At 45.8% G+C, this 21,168-nt stretch overlaps 2 protein-coding genes across 2 annotated transcripts; one reads left to right on the forward strand and one right to left on the reverse strand.

Moving 5' to 3' along the window:
- Nucleotides 1–1,044: 1,044 nt before the first annotated feature.
- Nucleotides 1,045–9,712, forward strand: LMOD3 (leiomodin 3). Its single transcript, XM_038149344.1, has 3 exons — nt 1,045–1,519; nt 3,363–4,748; nt 7,203–9,712. Exons 1-3 carry the CDS (start codon nt 1,223–1,225, stop codon nt 7,227–7,229), a joined length of 1,710 nt encoding a protein of 569 aa, XP_038005272.1. The 5' UTR covers nt 1,045–1,222; the 3' UTR covers nt 7,230–9,712.
- On the reverse strand, nt 9,545–19,679 carry ARL6IP5 (ADP ribosylation factor like GTPase 6 interacting protein 5). Its single transcript, XM_038149345.1, has 3 exons — nt 19,326–19,679; nt 11,602–11,819; nt 9,545–11,293 (listed from the first exon to the last, which is right to left on the reverse strand). The coding sequence occupies exons 1-3, from the start codon at nt 19,499–19,501 to the stop codon at nt 11,121–11,123; spliced, it is 567 nt and encodes a 188-aa protein (XP_038005273.1). The 5' UTR covers nt 19,502–19,679; the 3' UTR covers nt 9,545–11,120.
- Nucleotides 19,680–21,168: the final 1,489 nt, after the last annotated feature.

Genomic DNA, 21,168 nt, shown 5'->3' on the forward strand with positions numbered 1-21,168 from the left:
TGGAAGCTGCATTTGCAAGGTGAGGATTTGAGTTGATACCCCTGCAAAGAAAATTTGAAATTATGAGAGGAAACCTTCCTAATCCAATGAACTGCCTAAACTGCGAGTGGCAAAATTAGCCACCTTGCTACTCTGCTGTTACAAAGAAACCATGCACAGGGCGGTGGTGGAGGTTTGCTGTGTGAATTTAGCAGCCTATAAAATATTCTGAAGGCATTTGGATGAAATGGACACCTAACAAAAAGAGGAGTTTGGGTAGTTACATTGGGTCTGCAAATATAACAAAGTAAATCTTTGTAGTTGCTTATTAATTCTGAAAAAAAAAAAAAAAAAAAAAGGTAAAAAATAGGACAAGGATGATCTGGAGATGAACTGTCAGCCAAGAAGAGTTGACAGTGCAAATGATGCTCTTGACAGGGCCAGGCCAGTCAAGAAGCCAGCAGTGGCATTGGCCCTGGATGGGAGCAGGGATGTGCCATGGGAAATGCTTCTCTGGGAGCACTCAGGCTGCTTCAAGGGGCTGGTGCCCGTCCTTGCATGGATCTCTGTCCCCAGGCACAAGGTGCATGTTGTACCAGCTCTACTTGCCTTTCTCCACCTTGGAGGACTTTCCCCAGACCAGGATGTGAGGCTTGGGAGAGGTCACCAACAGAGGGTGGCTGCACTCACACCAAAACCCCCTGTGACACTCAGCCAGGGCTTTGACCTGGCCAAAGGCAGCAGGGCCTGCGGTCTTTGGTCCTTTTGAGATAGATTGGAGATGTTACAGACACAGAGACCTTTCTGATTCTTCCCAGGGGCTGGATTTCACATCTCACTGGTGACACTGATGTCCCTTCATCCTGCTCTGGCGATCCCAGGGTGACGCCCTGAGCCGTGCAGTGTCCCAGGAATCCTCTGGAACATGTCTGTCTTCTGCCTCCCTCAGTGGGGGACACACCAGCTGCACTGAAATGTCAGAAGGGTTTGCACAGCTGACAGGTTGCTGAAAATGGAGCATCGCCATAAATTCTCTTTATCCAGCCAAGTGCAGCTTAATATAGACTTAGCTGCATGGGCTGTGTCCCACACTGAGCCCAGGAGCTGCCACAGCTCAGGACCAAAACATGAACTTGTTGATTTAACCAGATCAACTACTGCTAGTGACCGGGAAAAAAAAGAAAATCCTCTGAAATTTATCTTTCTCTTTAGGTTTAAAAAGTATTAGAGGAAGGAGGGAAGAATGAACATGTCTGAACTTGGCCAAAACTCCGATGAAGACGTGTGTCCTGAGGACATTGATGAAGATGAAATCCTGGCTAACCTGTCCCCTGAGGAGCTGAAGGAGCTGCAGAGCGAGATGGAAGTCATGGCCCCAGACCCTGAAATCCCGACTGGAATGATACAGAGGGATCAGACAGAGAAACCCCCCACGGGGAGCTTCGACCACAGGTCCCTGGTTGACTACCTGTACTGGCAGAAGGCGTCCAGACGCATGCTCGAGGATGAGAGAGTTCCTGTCACCCTCTTGCCCTCTGAGGTAACAAGCAAAAATCACAAATATTTATAATGCATCAGCAGTGGGATCTGTTTTATAGCTTTAATACCTTAACCTGCCTCTGCTTCTGTCCCTTACGTAAGGTAGAGTACAAACAAATGTAGATTAATCCTAAAAGCCTCATCAGTGATAGAATCCAGCTTGGACTGATTCCAGGGTTAGTAATTTTTTAATTGCTTTTCCCAAATATTTATTTAAGCTTTTTAATAGAAAAAAAAAAATCCTAATTCTGATTTGAGTAAAGCAAATCACTGAGAAACTGTCACAAGATCAGTTTTGGAGGATGTAACTCTAATTAGTTTGATTTTACATATGGAAGAACACCATGTTGCTTTTCCATGGAAGATTATATTAATCATACAAATTAAATTATTAATTGCCAGAATTTAATGACATACTGGAGAAAAATCCCAAACCAGTGCATTTTAACAGGGTGAACCATTAACAACCAAGCACGCAAACTCTTGAACCAGTTCAACCATACTCAATACAATGCTTAAATTTATTTGACTATCCCATGACTTTGAAATAAAGTTAAGGTCATACTTAGATATCTTTCAGGATGAGGGCTACACTTAAAAATAGGTTAATAGAATTGAAACTTGGCCAGATGAAACACATCCATACTTGAACATGAAGTTCACTGGAAGTGAATTTGAGGTAACTGATTTATTTTATTTTTGTTTTAAATATCAGTGGTTTGCTAATACACATGAGTGTGGCACATCCCAGACTTCCCAGCGCAAGTTTCATGGGCTGCCTTTGGAGACCAGGGGAAATCTGTGGGATTTTTTCTCCTCCTGCAACACTCTTACACTCGAAGAAACAATTTTGTAAACACTTCTGAGGTTGAATCTGAAATCTGGGTGTGGAGCTGGCTGCTGCATTCACAGCTGGTCAAGAATCCCCATCCCAAACCCATTCACCACCACAGCAAAGGGGAGCCACTTCTGCCCAAGGGCAGGAGTGACCGGGACCCTTTTGTCTGACTTTGGGTGCAGCACAAGCCATGACGCTGTCCTGCCTGAAGGGTGCAAATCTCAGAGAAATAGCTTGATTTTATCACTGCTTTATTAGCATTTCCCTGTGATGGAGCAACCACTTTGAAAAAGATACTTGACAAAGAAAAATCTCAGCAAGAAGTCTCTGGAATAGGTAGATGTTTGCAACTAATTTATTTGGATGGTAGAAGCCTCACTGCCCTGCAACTGCTTTGTGCAGCAGCTAGTTTCTTATTGCTGGACTCCAAACTGAGCTAATATTTTATCTTCAGTGAGGTCCTGCCTTAGGTGTGATGCTCTGAGGCTGCCAGAGCAAGTGGCCTTGTTGTCCCTTGTGCTGGATGATTCCACAGTGGTCACAATGTGCCCCCTTCACCCCTCCTTGGGCTGCACAAACCATCGGGGTCACACCGACGTCCAGTGCTTTGTGGAATACAAAGGAAATTTTTTCTCTTGTCAAAGAAATTATAAAGATTACACTAAATCCAGAAAGAGACTTTGGATCAGAAACTCTCAACCCCCAGAAGGGTTCAAAGACCATCTTAACATATCATTAAATATGTTCAGGATTTAATTGTTAGGACTTAATTTAGTAGGCAAAGATGAGAAACTGGTTTGCAGCCTCTTTAGGAACAAGTTGTTCCTGTGTTCCCCAGCAAGCTGGTGCAGACTGAATTTACAGCAGTGACACTTTTAAGGATTATTCTCTATTGCAGGGGCATAGAGGGATCTAAATCCAGCTGCTACACATTTATTTGAGCAGAAAGTTATTGTAACAAAGATGCTTTGCAACTATTTCAGCTGTGAGGTTTTGTTTTCCTCAGAGAAGCGCTGCGGAGGAGATGGAAGGAGAGGCCGGCAGCAGTGGCGAGGTGGCTGGAGGGAGGATGCCAGGAACAGAGGGAAAAGAGAGACATTACCAAAATGAGCACGTGTCCGAGTCAAGAACACAACCTGGGGACACAAACAAAGATAGAAGTGATAAGGAGAGAGTGGTGGAGGAGGATGAGAAAGAAGAAGCAGAGGAGGAAGAGGAAGATGATGAAGAGGAAGAAGAAGATGAAGAAAATGAGACTGAATTGGAAACAAAGGAGAATTACACCAATGAGAGCAGTCACATCAATCAGATAAGTCAGAAGCCAGGTACAGAACCAGGAGAAATCAAAGAAAAGCCTAAGGAAAATGAAAAGAAAATCTCAAAATTGAACATCCCCCAGAAGTTAGCGCTGGATACCAGCTTCATGAAAATAAGTGCCAGGCCCTCAGGAAATCAAACCAATTTAGAAGACAGTTTGGAGAAAGTCCGAAAAAACAATCCAGATGTGAAGGAGCTCAACCTGAACAACATAGAAAACGTCCCCAAGGAAATGCTGATAGATTTTGTCAACGCCATGAAAAAGAATAAGAACATAAAAACGTTCAGCCTGGCCAACGTGGGGGCCGACGACAACGTGGCGTTCGCGCTGGCCAACATGCTGAGGGAGAACAGGAGCATCACCACCCTGAACATTGACTCCAACTTCATCTCTGGCAAGGGTATCGTGGCCATCATGCGCTGCCTGCAGTACAACGAGACGCTGACGGAGCTCCGCTTCCACAACCAGCGGGGCCTGCTGGGCCACCAGGCAGAGATGGAGATCGCCAGGCTGCTGAAAGCCAACAACACCCTCCTCAAAATGGGCTATCACTTCGAGCTGCCGGGGCCCAGGATGGTGGTGACCAACCTGCTCAGCAGGAATCTGGACAAGCAGAGGCAAAAGAGGCAAGAGGGGCAAAGGCAGCAGCAGATGAAAGAGCAGAAGGAGTTGATAGCAATGCTGGAGAATGGACTTGGGTTGCCTCCCGGGATGTGGGAAATGCTGGGGGTGCCTCTGCCCCAGCTGAGGATGCAGGAGCCCCCACAAGCCCCCAAACCCCCCGTCCCTGCAGCGGTGTCACTGAGCAAAAGGCAGGAGAACACGAGGCCACCAGCACCCGAGCAGCCATGCAGGGAGAAACCCGTCAGCTTCAAAGTGGTCAAGCTGAAGAAAACTCAGCGCAAACCCCCCGTGCCAGAGTACGTGGAGCCTGCTGAGAAAACCAACCTCAAAGACGTCATCAAAACACTTAAACCAGTTCCCAGGAGAAGACCTCCTCCCCTGGTGGAAATAACCCCGAGAGATCAGCTCCTCAACGACATCCGCCAGAGCAACGTCGCTTACCTCAGGCCGGTGAGTGCAGAGTGGTGCCTCTGAGGGGAGGGAATGGCACTCACCCGCTGTGCTCTGAGCTCTGGCTGGAAATGCTGGCCATTGGCGGGGCTGGCAAATGCACCTGCACATGGCATTGTCACCCTTTCGTGTCAGGCTGCCACTCCTGGCGTGCAGGTGGTTGTTTTGCAGCAGCACTGAGGTATGCTTGGGCAGGGAACTCACACCAAGGCTGCAGCCTTGTGCATCCCTGGCTGCCTCCACAAGGGAAAAGAAAGGAAATTCCCTCAGGAGGTGAACAAAGCCACAGAAACTCAACCTTACTATACTCCTAACAGTGTATTAGTTATGACAGGCCCGTGCTATTATAAGACTGTTGTTTCAGGAGTACAACAGGTATTATTTTTCACATCAGTCCCCCATAAGCCCCATGTTTCTCTCCTCAATAGCTGCGCTTTTCCTTAGCTCTCACTTTACACAAGAGAGCACTGTCACTTGGCACACGCTGAAATGCAGCTTGGACTCACACTCAGCAGCCCTGCTCCTGCCTGCCTCACCCTGTAACAAGGAGTGTATTATTTTAATGGTCCTTTGCTGCTCATTTTTCTGTCTGTCCTTTTGTAGATCAATTGCAAAATTCTAGTGCTAACAGGAAAAAAAGAAATTAGATCCACCAGCAGTGAAGATGGAACAAGGTTGTGGGAAGAAAGTAGTGGTACTGTAGGGGGTTTTATATTTGTTTTCAAGTAAAACTTTGCCACTGAAAATTGGCTCCATGGTCAACCCAAGTGAGCTCAAGATCACCCTGGCTTTAGAATGCCAGTCCAACACTGAAAACTGCCTCTGGGGTATGGGCTCACTTGGGTACCAAATTCATGGGCTTCTTCTCAAAATGCTGGCCACCAGATTTAGCTTCTTGCTCTCCTGACCTGTTCTATTCCCTTGCATTGATACAAGAAATCCTAAAAGCTGGCTGATGTATTTGTAGCTTGATGCTTGTTTGTGTTGCCAGGGCTTGAGGAAGAGGACAGAAAATCCCTTGTAGTTAAAAATAGTCAAGTAGTATTTTGTAATTATTTTTTCTTTCAATATTGACATTTGAATATAATGGGTCTATTTTTTCTTTCATTTATATCTACAAAGAAATAATTATTTCCTCAGTAATTCCAGACAGAGTAGCTTGTCCTGATATTTTGGCAGGTGCAGGTTCTGCAGTGACTTCAGATTCTGGTCCAGGATTACCCTGAACATTCTGTCCCCTAGGCAAGGTTTGGGGTTCTGAGTTTCTGTTGTCTTGATTTTTTAAAATTTTACTAAGCCTTCTGATGTTTACATTCTTGTAACAAACCTTCTCACACAATTCTCAAAATAACTTACTGTTTTACATTCCTTCATGGAGGAGGAAAGATTTGATAAACTGTTAGTTTGTCCAGCGTCATTGGAGAGGTGGCACTATCATCCTCCAATCCACTGTCACTTTTAGAAAACTATAAATGTTAGAGTCAAAAAAATAAACTTCCCTTTTTTCTTCATCTTGAAAACAACAGCATACGTATCATCATTTCGTGTCCTACAGTGACAAGTTTCTGCTGGCTGGTCCAACTTGTCTGCAGCCAAGGCCTCTCCTCAGGGCATTTCTGGCCTTTCTAGGCCAGTTTAGGATTTGCATTTTGGTTCCACATCCCAGACAACAAGACCTGCTTGTGGAAAGCTCACAAATTGTGCTGGTGACAGCAGGCTGGTCCTTCATGGCCGTGGGAGCTGCTGCCTTCCCAGCTCTCAGGAGGCTGGAGGACAATGGCCCTCGTTCTCTGCCAGGCACAGCCCTTGTTTTGGACAGCAATGCTTGAGAAACCTGGGTACTGCAGTGTGCCAGGGGTGATACTGAACCCCAGCCATTCCCCCAAAATGAGCAGGAGGATTTTATCCATGAGAGCTGTGGGGTTAAAGATAGAGAGATCAAGTCATGGTGCATCCTAAATATGCCAGATAACAATTGCTATCACAGCCCATGGAAAGATGAAACGATGGTCACGTACTGGGGGATTGGAGTCATTTGTTTTGGTGGATTGTTTGGAGATTTTTTTGGTTGGCTCTTTTTTGGCCTCTGCCATCAGACCATCTGGCTTGGATTTGGAGCATTAGAGGTTATTCTCCCCATCCTCTGTGATCTTGGTAACTCCTTTTTGCCTCAATTCCCTCAGCTTCATTTCTAAAAGGGAGTTTTGCTGCTTGAGCTGAGCCGGGTGTTTGTTCTCTCTGTGGTGGGACTCAAGGCCTTCAAATTGATTTCCTGGACCTTAAGCATTGTAAACATCAAGTGGGGCATGCCAAACAAAAGAGAGGTCCCAACCAGAGCTCCTTGGAGTTCCCAGCTGATATATTTTAGTTTCTGGGGGTTTGTATTTGACTGAACTGGCCCGGTAAATAAGGCTGAGAAATATCCTTCTCCTAATACTTCATGTCCTTGTCCAGGTGCCGTTGCCAAAGCAGCTGGAGTGAGAGACCAGACTGACCTGAAGAAAAACAACTTGGAATAAGGACTACTCAAGTTTTGCTTACAACTGTTTCAGCAGATGTTTTCTGCAGAACCCAGGTGGTGTATTCAACTCTTTGGGAACAAAGCTTGTGATACACACTTGTAGAAGTGTGGTGAAAAGGGCTGGCATGGGAAAAGTCAGTGCTAAGCGTTTCCATCAGGTATCAAACAATCCCGCTGCCATCTGTCTGCCAAGTGGATTTGAGGCTTCAGTTTGTTGTGGGAGTATTTTCTCAGAGGCATCAATAACCTTGTCTTTCTAGTTTGTCAGCAAACTATTTTGCTTCCACGTTGTCCTTCTGCTGCCAGATTCTGCAGGAACTCGCTGTGCTTTATCTTATCTTTCTTTTCACACACATGCTATTTTATTACTCTTGTCCATGAGAAATGTATTTGGTTTCTACGTATACAGCTTCATTTTTTAGGCTAAGGAAACAGAAATGAAATAAAGCTCTCTCTGTAAAAAGTGTGCAGCACTTCCATTGGTAACAAAGCACTCACAGAATGACTGCTCTGGTACAACGAACACCTTCCAAGCTCCCTCTATTTCAGAACAATGTCTGGTGGGTATTTACCTGATCAGCGTTTAAAAGATGATGCCGTGCTCTGCTTTGAGAACTGTTATGTTCATTCCCTGTGATTCACCACTCTCTTACTGCAATCCTTAATTGCAGCCACCTTGGAGAGCACTGAAATGCCATTTTAGGTCTCTCTTCATGCTGTTTGTGGCAGGAGGATGAGCCTCGCCTCTTTTCCAGGGGTTTAAGAAACTCCTAATTCCTCCTAGTATGATGTGTGAATAGCATGCCACATCCTGGCAGGGCTGGATTTGAAGGGGTAAAACCTGTAAATACACAACTCAGTTTTTCCTTAATATTTTTGTGATTTTTTTTTCCTCCCTCTTTATGATCACATTAAGTCCTCCTGCTGTATTTCTTGCCCAGCAGCTACAGGTTAAGTCCACTCTTGTGAAATACAAGAGACCAATTGTTTTTGAGGCTTTTTTCTTTGTTTTTTAAAGCTATAAGGCACAGGGAAAGAATAAAGGCTTTCCCTGTGCTAAAATGTACCTCCCTGTGGCTGCTTGATCCAAAGGCACAGCTTTGCAGGACTTCCTTCAGGTGAGTTAATCTCTGAGTGGTAACTCTTAGCAACCTTCCCTTGGCAGCTAAATCCCAGGTCCTCCCTGCTCCCCCTTCCCATGTTTATTTTAATAGTCCTGTAGTAACAGCAATGTCCAAGACCTCTTGAATCCAAGGTAGTCTCTACTGTCACTTGTTCAAATTTTCATTTGTTCTTGTCCTTTTGGTACCTATCACCTGGTCTCGTTCCAATCTCCACCTTCCAAACTTGTAAAGCTCCTTCTCAGCTCTGCTTTTGTTTGCAAATGTAATGCCCCAAACTTGGGAAAGCTGGTTTCTGTATTGCCCAAGAGAGAGCAAGTAGCTTTTAAGCATCACATAACAAGGAAGTGACATTAAAAAAAAAAAAAAAAAAAGTAATTTTCATTGCAGCCCTCTCTTTTTGTAAAGGAGAAGAGCAGGAAAGGAAGAAGCTTGGTACTTCCAACCAAGCCCTTGCACAGAGCACAGCAGCAAGTGACAAATGCACCAAGTCACTGCCCAGGAAAGCTCCTGGAGCACACTGCTCTCCAGACTGGCTTCAAGGCCAGGCAGGTGCAGCTCAGACTGCAGCAGTTGGGGCAGGGAAGCACAAAGGAATATATAATATAGTGCTTTACAATCTCCAATTCAAGCTGCCAGGCACCAATTACTGCTACACCCAGAAGCTGCCAAACACGAATTTCCAGGGTGGATAGAGTATGACCTGTGAAACTCTGCTCTGATCCACGTTCTCTCACCGAGCAGCCTCTCAGTGATCACAGGAGGAGGGAGCAGACACAGACATCACACCATTAGTTTGACTGCAGCAGAGCTGGTAGTAGTACTGCTCAAGGCACAGCTCTCAGTAATCCTAGAAGCAGAAATCCCTCTCAGGTAATTAACAGGAATTGAAATCCCAGTTAAGTAGAGTTGAGTTATATAAGAGACCAAAGCTGCATGAAGAAATACTGTAAGTATTCCACCTCTGTAGAGCAGCTGTTTTAAGGATGCAAGAGCAAGGCTGGACCATTTCAGCTCAGAAGTCCCCTGGGCCTCAACAAAGCTGACACAGAGCAGTCAGAGCCAGCAGCTTAATCCCCAGCACGGGCTAGTGGCACGAGGCACAGGGTGACAGCAGATCTCCCACCATCTCAACCACAGACACAGGCACAAGCTTGAGTTTCCAACCATTAGAATTTATTTTTCTTCATAACTGTGCAGTTTTTAAAATGCTACTGTAATGATGAAGTCAGCTACTATGTTCTTTAGGTGTGGAAACAGTTCTTGAAAACAAAGACCATGCGCTACAAGTGAGGAACAGGCCATTGACTCTTCAGCTGGAATATAGACATTTTTGATAAATACTGATCACCTTAACACTTAAATGGAATGACATGTTCAGAGTTCTACACAGTTCACTATGAAAACAGCATGGCAAGTTACATAAAAGCTTCAACTTCAAGGATCCTTGCTTTTTTGTTAAATTAATTACTTGGTTAGAAAAGAGAAATGCAAGAATATTTGAAATGGAGTCTCACCTGGACAACTTTCCCCCCCTGTTGTTGGTAAGCTCCTGTTATCAAGATGATTCCATCAGAGCTGGCAGTTAAGTTGTGTATATATAAAAGAGTCCCCCACACTGCTTTCAACATCAGGAGTTTTAACAGGAAAATATCTTCATGAATTTGGAATGGGTTTTCAAAAATTGTATCTTGACATTTATTGCTTTTAGTTGTAACCCTGAAATTCAGTTTATTCCTTTGAGGAGTGTTGGAAGTACAGAGTCAACAGATGCATGTTTGACCTGTATCTTTGCATTCTGGGTGAGAAGAAAGAAAAAGATGACCCACGCTCAAGAACACACATACACCTCCATCTACAAACAGCTTGTGCAGACTAAAGCAGGTAAGTCCTAAAGTAGCAGTATTTAAAAACATCCATGGGGTACAAACTCAGCTCATCCAGCCTATCTCTTTTTCTCCCATGCTTGGCCAGAGTTTAGCTGGTACACAAGGAAGTTTGGCTCTCCTACAGAGGGGAGCAGCTCTATGGATGAGGATTTTGGAGAGCCTGAAGGTAAATGTTACTGGGACTGGCAGGCAGTGCCATGTATATTCTTCATGCTTACAGCTATTTAGACTTTTTCAGGGCTGCTAAAGGAGGGCTGTGAGGTGAGGACAGGAACCCAGACTGGGTACAAGCACTGCACACTTTTACCACGTGCCAGTTAAGCTGGTAACATGGTCTCTGTAATACACAGTACTCAAGGGAGGGATTTGGAGGATGCAAGATACATTCCAGCTCCATCCATTGTGATACATTCCAGCTCATCTGAGCATCACCAGCCTCAAAGGTGCTAGCCAGCATGACCTGGCTAAACTGCAATATTTTAGAACTGAGATGAAAGGGATGTTGCTTTAATAGACCAATTTGCTACAAGACAGTTTGAGAGACTGCATTCCATAGGTTTCTACCTCTTCCTCCTCTACCCCCAGAAGAAGAGACAAGCAAACATGGTTAAGTTAGTATGTATTTGTGTAAACACCAGAACATTTAGATATACAGTAGAAAAAAAGTTGCTGTTTGTATGTTTTTAGAGGAGCCCTGAAGACCTTGGAATACCTGTATCCTGCAACTATCAACCTGTACCACATGCATTTCCTGTTTTGTACATAAACTGAAAGCAAGCTTGAACAATAGTAAATAGCAACTACACTCCTGCAACAGGCAGAAATGCCATGTTGCAGCTGCTTACTCCTTCACTTTAGATATGTAGTCAGCCAGTTTGTTGATGCTATCCTCTTGCTGTTCTAGAGCATCCAGTATGAAGCCCATCGGGGTCTTCTTCAAGCCTATCCCCTCCATCTTGTTCTGCAGCTTGTTCTGTATGTTCCGGAGCCTCAGGGAAGCATGGACAAACATCACTGCATGGCAAAAACACCCTCATTAATTGCTAAAGCCCAAGGAATGCATAGCTCTTGCAGCACTTAAGACACATCCCAGCACATCACTGGAAGATGATGATATATCAATGACTGATGAAGTAACCACAAGTATCCATTTAATAATAACATTAAAGATGGCTTGTGCTGCTTTGTGTCCCCTCCCCCAGTTCTGCTTTGGGACCACTTAAACACAGATAACAAAGTTAAAAGCTGACTTAGACTCTGCAGACTTGTTTGAGAAAGCTCAAGTCACACACCTCTAGCCCCCCAGAGAAGAGAATACTTACAGAGAAGAGGAAGCGTGATCCCAAACATGAACACCATGACATCTCCCAGGTAGGAGATCAGGAAGTAGCTAGACAGCATGATGGCCAGGACAAACGTGGTTGGGTACTGCTTCTTCAGCTTGCGGAGTACATCCTTGTTGTGTGACATCCACACAAAGCCCAGGAAAACCAGCACCACCACAGTGCCACCAATGAGCATGTTCAGGGGACTCAGAAACCTGGAGAGAAGAGGAACAACAACCAAAGAGTTCAGTTTCAGAACCTTCATGATTTGTGTGTCCATAGAGGATCAGCCTGCTCAGTGGTAATGTTACCAGGGAGGTAAGGCATTGAAAAGGCAGCTGCTGTCGTGAAGACCTTCACCAAGGTCTTTCGTAGGAGCTGAATAAAGTAAAAAGTACAACTGAAGAAGAAACCCTTAGTGTTGAATCTGGATAATCTTTGTCTTTATGTCCTCTTCCTGAGCTTAGCTCAGGATGATGATTCTGCAGCACATCATCATAGAAGCACTTCCCACCAGGACCTCTCCTACCTCTGCAATCAACTCATTCGATATCCCACCCAGAGACAGCATACCCAGACAACATTGACTGATCTTCTCCCTTCACATGACCAAAACCAGGCTCAGGCTAGCCTTCAGATGAACTGAAGCTCTTCATGCTATCTTGTCTAGGTTTGCAAAATGGGAAAGGTAGAACACTGAGTAAAGGAAGTTACTTCACTACTTCTCATTTCTGAATAAACCTTCTCATTGGTTTACATTCAAACAAAAGAATTGTGTGAGCCTGTAAAAGTAGCTCGCCACTGTTAGCACCACAGATAGAAGCCCAGTCCCAAGCAAGCATGCCTGAGAGTCAGAAGGAGCTGGAGTATGTGATAAAGGTCTTACAGGAAGAAGAGCCAGGCCTGGCAAGAGAGTCACTGCTGAGGTTTGTGTTCTGTTATTGTTATCAGAGTTTCCAAGCAAACCAAGCCATCGAGTGGATCAGCTCTGGACTATAAACAGCAAGTCCCTTTTTGGATGAAGGCAAGAACGTCACCTGCTCAAACCACTTCCCCAAGTATTCAGAGCTTGTTCAGAATCAAGTGCTCAGCAATGACTTTGCTGAGCTTGTTTCTGTACTCTGTACCCAGAGTCCAGGCTCTATGGCATTTCATTTCAGTAGTATTAAGTTATGTGAATTCATGTGCATTCTGATTTTCTGGCTTTGACATGCACTGATCTGGTTACACAGCAGCTGAGGCCTCCAGGCTATTACAACTATGGCAGCAGCATGACAGAGCCCCGATAAAGGAAGACATGCTCAAGGTTTACTCCTGCAGACTTTGCAGCTCACCCTGCTGCTCCAAAGCTACCATGCCCAGTGACTCACCACTCCTCCCCACTGCCAAGGAGGATGTTATGGTTTGTGGTCTGTGCTTCACATCCGGCCCAGGAGGAAGAAATCTGCGGCTGGTACTGCCAACACTCTACCTGCAGTGCTAGGGAGCATTTTCCTGGAGCAGGAAGAACCCCCAAGAATTATTTCACAGCAAGGACTGGCTCTTGATTCTTCAAGTCAGTTGTGCCAACAGGGGATGGGACAGCTGGACAGAAAAAGATTAAAATTCAGAGTAGTTCCCCACCTGCTTCTGCTACTCATGCTGCAAAGCCAATCGGGCTTTTTGGAAGTGGTGACAGGCCAGACTTGCTTGTTGCATTTGAGTCACTCCCTGTAGCCAGCCAGATTATATTTAGCTCTGAATTGTCAATCTAAAGTTTCCAGGCTGGAAAAAGTGAACAACATTCCTCTGGAAAGAAATCAGTTTCATCTGTGCTCCTTTGCAGCAGGAGGAGGGTGACTCATGACTGGACCACAGTGGTGCCTGGGTTATATATGTACCACTGGACATATGACATTCTTAAAGTAGGATTCACCTCCACACCTCAGCTGTTCAGAGAAGAAATGGCCAAACTTGCACAACTCACAGCAATCTTTTTTTTTTTTTTTTGTTGCTAAAAATCCATGGACAAGATAATCCTGGGAGCAACAAAGTTCTAGACAGAGCTCCACTCTACACTTTCCATGTGCCTGGAAAATACTCTCAAAGCCTTATCATCCCTACACTTCCCATTACTCTTATTACAACTTCAGAAGCTTGTGGTGAAGAACCATCCCTCCATATTTATGAGGAAGAGCAAACTTCTCTGCTCAACATTTCTTTCTGGTATTATTACACAGGTTCTGTGTAACTGCCTGGCTGTAAGGGATATGAAGAGGGGTGAGGGGAAAATGCATTCAGAAGATCCCTCTTCTCTGAGAAAAGCGATTGGAATCACATGTTTTCTGAAGTGGGCTGCATTCCAACGTGCACAAGGGAACAGTGAACAGAAGTATCAAGTGAAGGCATTCAGAGCCACATGAACACAGATGGGGATCACAGTTGCCACTGAAAACCAGTATTCACATAATCAGCCATGTGTCCATAGACTTCACTACTGGTGATTACAGTGCTGGATAGGGATATGCCAAAGCCACCCTTTACTGCTTGACTCACCCACAGCATAATTTACAGCACTATCTAAGATTATCCTAGAAATTCATATATAGAAAATTCTTCTACAACAATGGCAGTATTAAGGAAGGCAGAACTCCATTGTCCAGTTTCACTCAGATCTGTTGGCACGCTGTCCTCAACAGCACAATAGCTAAAAACTAAAAAGGAAAAAACAGGGATATGTAATTTTAGAACAGCAGAGAGCTATGTAACAGCTTTAGAAGTCACCTTACTGTTGAACCACCAACACTGATACTGGCCATATTTATTCAGAGGTCAGAACACAACAGGACAAATTTGTGCTCAGGCAAGGGGGCTGGAAGTCTTTCAGAGATGCAGAGGAAAGGTAAGTGACCAGCCATTAAGTATGTTACAAGATACTTTCTAAATATAATTCCCTTTAGCAGGGATTTATGAGACCTCAAATACCTAAAAATGTAATGCACAGAACTACCAGCACGGCGAGGGTAAGGTGACTTGAGTTTATATTGCTCAGAGGACTTAGAGGAAGAAAAAGTCTTTTAGGGGTGGACATAAAACCCACTAACTTATGTGACCCTGAAAGCAGTGAGTGTGGCAGGACTAACAGCATTTGGGGGTGCCATCAGCCCAGAGCACCCCAGCTGGATCATATCCTTTATTTTCTGTGGTGACAAGGTACCCTGGAGGGATGCTGTAACCTCCAGTACAGCTGGGACAAGGGGACAAGAAAAACCCAGATTGAGTTTCCAGCTGCCCTGCAGATATCAGGCTTCCTTCAGCATCCACCTGGATACAAAGTAGAGACAGGGAAACAAATACATGAAAAGAAACATCCTGGATGGCTGCAGGGACAGGGGCACTGTCCTGCGTCAAGCAGGATCACAGGACACTTTGTACTGGTAGAAGCAGCCTCAGGAGGGCAGGGATGCTGAGGGTGCAGCTGTGGGGGAAGAAGTACTGGCAGCTACCCCTGGCCAGCAGAAACAGATGAAGATGAAAGACTATTTTTTTAAACTAGATTCATATCTCTAGGCACTGCCCTACATGCATCACAAAACAGGTCAGAATTCTCACACAGGAGCAGGAAAACACAAAACGCTGCTTTCAGTGAGTTATCACATCACCTCTTCTTGTCAGGTTGTTCTGTACCTGCACACTTGTGCACAGCCTTACAGCAGGAGAGGGGGAGGACACACAGCTGTAGCATAGGGGAAAAAGAGCTTGGCAAGGCACATCCTTTGAGTAAGGCAAGTAGCCTCCAGCAGCACAAGCCCAGAAATAGGATAGGCCACATAAGAAGCAAGATAGCTCCATCCTCATATGATCTCCATTTTAGATGATTGTCTTGGGGTGATTATTCAGCAGTTGCTGTCACATCTGTTTCTTTCACATGTGACCAGGCAAGTCTGAACAAAGGCACTGAGTAGGAGACTGGCAGTCACTGAGAACATTTTTTAATTTAGAGCAGCTAGGGCTGAAATAAGCATGAAAATTCCTTCTTAGAAGGCTTTTTGCTCCACCATGGCCCAAGCAGTGGGCAGGTCAGAGCACTAAAATGTGCTCACTTGTATTAATTTAAATAACTTGAAAAATGAAGTTCTGCCTCCTCTCTCCCCATACTTCGAGCTTCACTGAGGTTATACAGCTGTAACTACAGGTAGCACACAAAACCATAAATAGCACATTGTCTCGAGGGATATCCTCAGCATCCATGATTTAGCAATGCTTCTGTACCTACTGTTGCTCACTTGCATGGCTTTGAGAACAGGAGACAGATTCCTGCCTGCAGAACTAACAGACCTTTATGAAGTTATGCACCAGTATTATTATGCAACATGATTTAAAATTATGTGTTTTGCTCACTCAGTCTTTCATCAAGCATGAGAGAAACGAAACATTTTGCTGCCCTGGAGCCTCTGTTTCAGCAAAGGGAATCTCTACAAGTACATCAGCTAAGGTAGTGATCTGGGGAAGAAACATGGAAAAAAAAAATATGACCCAGTTGTTGACTGCTGGGGTTGTACAGATGGACAGTAGATGCTTTGAAGAAGTGGGAAAGGAAAGAGACATCAAATCTCAAGCTGCAAGGAGAATATTATTCCAAGACAGAATGAGCACTCTGATGCAGCACTCTGAAATTCAGCACGCTTTTTTAAAACTGTCAGATTTTGAAGCTAATTTTTAGCAAGTACATGGCAACAAAAGCCTAGATGAAATTACATGAATTTAAAGTAGTTAAGTTTGAACTACATGATAAGAGAGGCCTTGTTGGAGTAGGTGGAAGAACAAATTTCACTTATTAACCAAATTGACTGTTTGAGGGAAGTTGCAAGATGTGGGAGGCACTGAAGGCCCTGATTTTAATAAAAATTCATACAGGACTCACAATGACAGGGCCCTGGCCCAGGGTAAGAACAGGGAGTCCAGTTCTTCTATAACTAGGAGAAAGAGCAGAATTTTGTCAAGAGCTTGTTTTTTATCAGCAGTCTACTGCAACAGAGTTGTAGGGAGAAAAAAAAAAGAAAAAGCAGACAAGTCCAGAGTCCTTCTTAAAGGAATTTGCAAGGAGGGAATGTGGCTACTACCACCAGCCTGCATTTGTGGAGTGGCACTAATTCACAAATTTTAGTTCCTTGTTTATTGATTTATTATTTTCTACCCAGTCCCATAGGGTGGAAGTAAAATCTGCATTACTGCAAAGCACAACTTAATTTACAGGTAACAGTAGCTAGAGGAGAAGGCAAATGGAGGGAGAAAGGCAGGGACATGATGCAGAAAAGATTACAATTCCACTGTGCTCATGGTAAGGTTATTCCACACCTTGTGGAGAGAAGGTGAAAGGCTGGAGAAGTCAGCTATGTTGTAGGAGGGGCAGTAAACTAAAGCTGTGGCACAAAGTATTTCCAGTATCAAGAAAGCTCTGGGCTACAATTTCTGTGTCAGCCCAGCACAACCACAGCACTGCAACAGCTGAAAATATCATCTTTGCATTTCAAGTCTGTCTATATAATTAGATGGTTTATGAGCAGGTTGAGTTGGTCATAGGTTAAGTTTAGTTTTGATCACAGGAAGACCACTTTATTAGTGGTTCCAATAATCCTGCCCTTAGGCCTGGACACAGCCCTGGAGTTCCTAAAAAGCCATGATTCATCATTTATCAGTGGTTCCTGCCCAGTACAGAATGAAGTGAAAGACAACTTAGTCATCAATTTAAATTTATCAGGAGAACTTTCTTTACCTTTCTTCCAAAGCCACAGTCTGGCCAATTGAAAAGTATTTTTATTAAAAGAAATGGACACTTTTTCTCTCTTGAGGTATTATCCCATCTCCTTTAGAATTATTCTCCCATCTGATTTTACTTCTGTGTTAGAAGAATCAGGGTCATCATATACCAAAGACTCTTAAGATATGCAATAAAAAAAAAAAAAAGAGATAAAGATCCCACTTCAGGTCTTGTTCATCCACAAGTTTTCAACACAGAGGGTTATCACTCAACAGTAAGATATTATAATTGCAGTTCTGATGTTAGTTTCCATCTTTTGTGGCTCTCTTCCTCCTCCACCTCTCAGCACATTAGTAGGAAATAAGTGGGAGACAAATCTCCCTTGATCTGAAGAAAAGCAATCAGAGTTCAAAAGCAGGAATTTAGAAGGGTGAGTAAAAGCTGCTGCCATCCCTGTTTTACAGGGAGATACCCTGTTTGGAGATACCAAAATTATTTACAGTCTTTTCCCATCTTCTTGGGCAGAAGAGCTGTCCCCCTGCTTTCCAGGGACACTGTGATGGATCTGTTCATTGAGAGCTGGCTACAGCATCGTGCTGCTAACGAGGGTAATGAACACACAAGTCTAGAACGAAGTGGCAGAAGAACAGCAAGACCATGGAAGTCTCATTTTGCCAGCCTAGTAGTCTGTAAAGATCACTGCAACGCATCCCCACCAAAATACACAAGAACGAGGCCTATGCCACTATAGTGAACCTAAAACCATCACTTGCATGAAGAAGAAAATGCAGGATTCTGAGCCTATCCTTCCACTGAGCACAGGTGAAAGTCCCCTTTGAGACAGAGAATCTTTAATCAACTTAGATGCTGGGTCAACAGCTTCAGAAGCCCTAACAGGATGCAGAATGCTTACTCCCTGCAGAAAAAAAAAAATTGATTTAGGGGAATCACTTTAAGCCTCTGCAACATAAGAGATAAGATGTACTTCAGCCAGAGCCACTCTGGCCTGGTGGCTGGGCAGTTCTCCAATTTAAGCATTTGTGCGTTGCTTGTTGAGAAGAGTGGAGTATTTCAGTTTCCATATTAAAAGCTTAATCATCGTTTCTGCTGCATGTCTTGCTTAAGAGCTTTCTGACCAAAGATCCTAGAGCAGTACCTGAAATAGAGTCACATAGCCTTTGATTCAGAAGGTGATTATAAGGTTATTTCCTGATTCCCTTCAGGAATGCTGGGTGTGACACAACATTGTACCAGCAGATGGTCCTACCTCGAAGGTCTGAATCCTGCCCACCAGAACGAAATGAAGTGGTACCTTATATATTTTATAGTGAAGTGTTTCTGTAGGAGCTAGTTCAGAATTAAAAAAGGCTTGCCCTGAACATTACTTTAGGACAGTAACAGAGAGCAGAATTTATCGATGCGTTTTTTATAATTCAAAGCTGAGCGTGTCTCAGCCCGAGCAGCCCCGCTGGGCAGCTTCGGGAGGAAGCACAGATCGCTGCGCAGGATGCGGCTCCGATCCCCGCGAGCAGCGACATCCCGCACCCCAAGCATCGCTGCCTGCCGCCGGGCGCGGTGTCCGCAGCCTCGGGCACAGGGCTGGAGGAGCAGCCCGTGGGAAAGGCAGATAACACACAGGGACTCTTCAGGCCGGTCACACCCCACCCACACATCACAAACCCGACCGCTACCGAGTCCCCCCGCCGAGGGAGCCTGTAAACCAGGCCTCTACATTTTTAAACGAAATCAGGGGTTTAAGGAGGGGCGGGATGGGGTAAGGGGAGTGGAAGAGGGTAAGGAGAAAAGAGGGGGAAAGGAGAAAGGAGGGAGGGAAAAGGCAGCTCCCCCGGTCCTGTACTCTCACATCCCGGCCGGGCCCTTTCCCGTGGCACCGGGCCGGGTCGCGGAGCCCCCGCCCGGGCACCGGGGCCGCCGCACCGCGCAGCCCGGCCCTCGGCCGCACCGCCAGGCCCGCACTGACCCCACGATGGAGACGAGCGCGGCGGCCACCATCAGGTAGTTGGTCTGGTAGTAGAGCAGGTTGCTGACCACGCGGTTGTTCCATTTCGAGATGTCCTTGAGGTCGGGCAGGGCGAAGCGGTCCGAGCCGGGGAAGAAATCGTCCCAGGCCCGCAGCGGGGCCACCTGCACCTCCATGGCCGCCGCCGCCGCCGCGCAGGCTCGGGAGCGCCGGGCACCGCCCCGGGGCGGCTCCGGCACCGACAGCGACAGCGGTACCGGGGCGGCACTGGCACCGGCACCGGCCCCGCTCCGGTCCGGCCCCGCCGCTCCGCGCTGCTGAAGCCGCCGGCGAACGAGCAGCAGCAGCAGCACAAGCGACAGGCGTGTGTCACCGCCCAGGGCTGGCAGCTGACAAGGGCTGCTGTCAATAACCGCTGTAAATTCATTGTTCCTTCAGCGAGCGGTGATGCACGTTGGGCATTCACGTGGCGAAGCCACTTGGCATCATCTGTGAAACAAGGGATGAGTGGGGAGGGCACGGCGAGAAGTGTCAGCCCCAGCCAAGGAGGCACTGCGGGGTGTCCCATGGCAGGGGGGCTCTGCTAGTGGGTTGATGTCTTCAAGCTGAATTTTCTGTCTTCACGCTGAATTTTCTCACCTTTTGCAAAGTAACTGATGCCGCCTGATAATGTCTACAATAGAATTTGCCTAATGAAAAAAAGAACTTTGGGTTTCAGGCATTGCGTCAGATTACATCACCTAAATAAATATGCATTAGGAGGGCGGAGAATATGTAGTATGTAGGCGGGTTCATGTAAATTTTACTATATAATAGATAGAACTTTTTACCCCTTGGGGTACTTGATTTGTGGAAACTTCCGCCTATGCAGATTAAACAATGTCTCCTTTCTAAACCAGACTCTGTGTTTAGAGAGTTTCTAAAATGGGCAACATAGTGACCGTGCCTTTGGAGGGAAAGGTTGGTGCCAGCAGCTGTGGTGTTTTGACCCCATGTCCATGTTGGAACACTTGTGTTTTCAGGCTTTCACACTTCAGCCGCCATGGCTCGAGCACGGGCTGTTTGTGCATCACACAGCACCCAGGGTTTGCTGCGCTACCGTGCATCAAAATCCTTCTCCAAATGTCAGCAGGCTGGCACTTGCTTCTCGCAGCTCCATCCCTGAAGGATTTACATCCCTGAAGTTTGGGAGCCCAAGACTTGAGCACAGCCCAAGTTAGTCCTGCTCATCAGCTTCCTGGCCTGCAGTCCTGGTTTATTCGTGGTCCCTGTCCAGGCCCTGCCCAGGGAGTGCTGATAATACAAAAGTGTGGCAGGCAGCCACCAGCCCAGTGATCACATTTGGGTTCTAGCCTTCCTGAAGGCTTTAAGGCACCATGATCTCCACACTTTGTCCCTGAGGATGTCCTCCATGGCTCCCAGGAAGTTTTGAGTCCGGGGGAGGCTGGAGCAGCTTTGGTATGAGAAAAAGCTGAGGGAATTGGGATGGTCCAGCCTGGGGAAGAGGAGGCTCTGAGGTGACCTGATTGTGGCCTTCCAGTACCTGAAGGGAGAGGCTGCAACAAAGATGGAGAAAGACTATTTACATTGGCCTGGAGTGATAGGACAAAGGGGAATGCCTTCAAACGGATGGACAGTAGCTTTAGATTAAATATTAGGAAGAAATGCTTCCCTCTGAGGGTGGTGAGGCCCTGGCACAGGTTGCCCAGAGAATCTGTGGCTGTTCCATCCCTGGAAGTGTTCAAGACCAGGCTGGACGGGGCTTGGAGCAACGTGGGGTAGCAGAAGGTGTCCCTGGCACGGCAGGGGTGAAACTGGACGGGCTTTGAGGTCCCTTTGAAGC

The sequence above is a fragment of the Motacilla alba genome, chromosome 12 (genome assembly GCF_015832195.1).
Source record: "Motacilla alba alba isolate MOTALB_02 chromosome 12, Motacilla_alba_V1.0_pri, whole genome shotgun sequence".
NCBI lineage: Eukaryota > Metazoa > Chordata > Aves > Passeriformes > Motacillidae > Motacilla > Motacilla alba.

Bases quoted from the DNA above. Each gene is read 5' to 3' on its own strand.
- LMOD3 (XM_038149344.1), top strand. From the start codon at position 1,223: ATGAACATGTCTGAACTTGGCCAAAACTCCGATGAAGACGTGTGTCCT. The intron at 1,520-3,362 runs GTAACAAGCAAA...TGTTTTCCTCAG, and splicing joins TCACCCTCTTGCCCTCTGAG to AGAAGCGCTGCGGAGGAGAT. The intron at 4,749-7,202 runs GTGAGTGCAGAG...GTCCTTGTCCAG, and splicing joins ACGTCGCTTACCTCAGGCCG to GTGCCGTTGCCAAAGCAGCT.
- ARL6IP5 (XM_038149345.1), bottom strand. From the start codon at position 19,501: ATGGAGGTGCAGGTGGCCCCGCTGCGGGCCTGGGACGATTTCTTCCCC. The intron at 11,820-19,325 runs GTCAGTGCGGGC...TCTTCTCTCCAG, and splicing joins GCGCTCGTCTCCATCGTGGG to GTTTCTGAGTCCCCTGAACA. The intron at 11,294-11,601 runs GTAAGTATTCTC...TTTGCCATGCAG, and splicing joins GATCACGCTTCCTCTTCTCT to TGATGTTTGTCCATGCTTCC.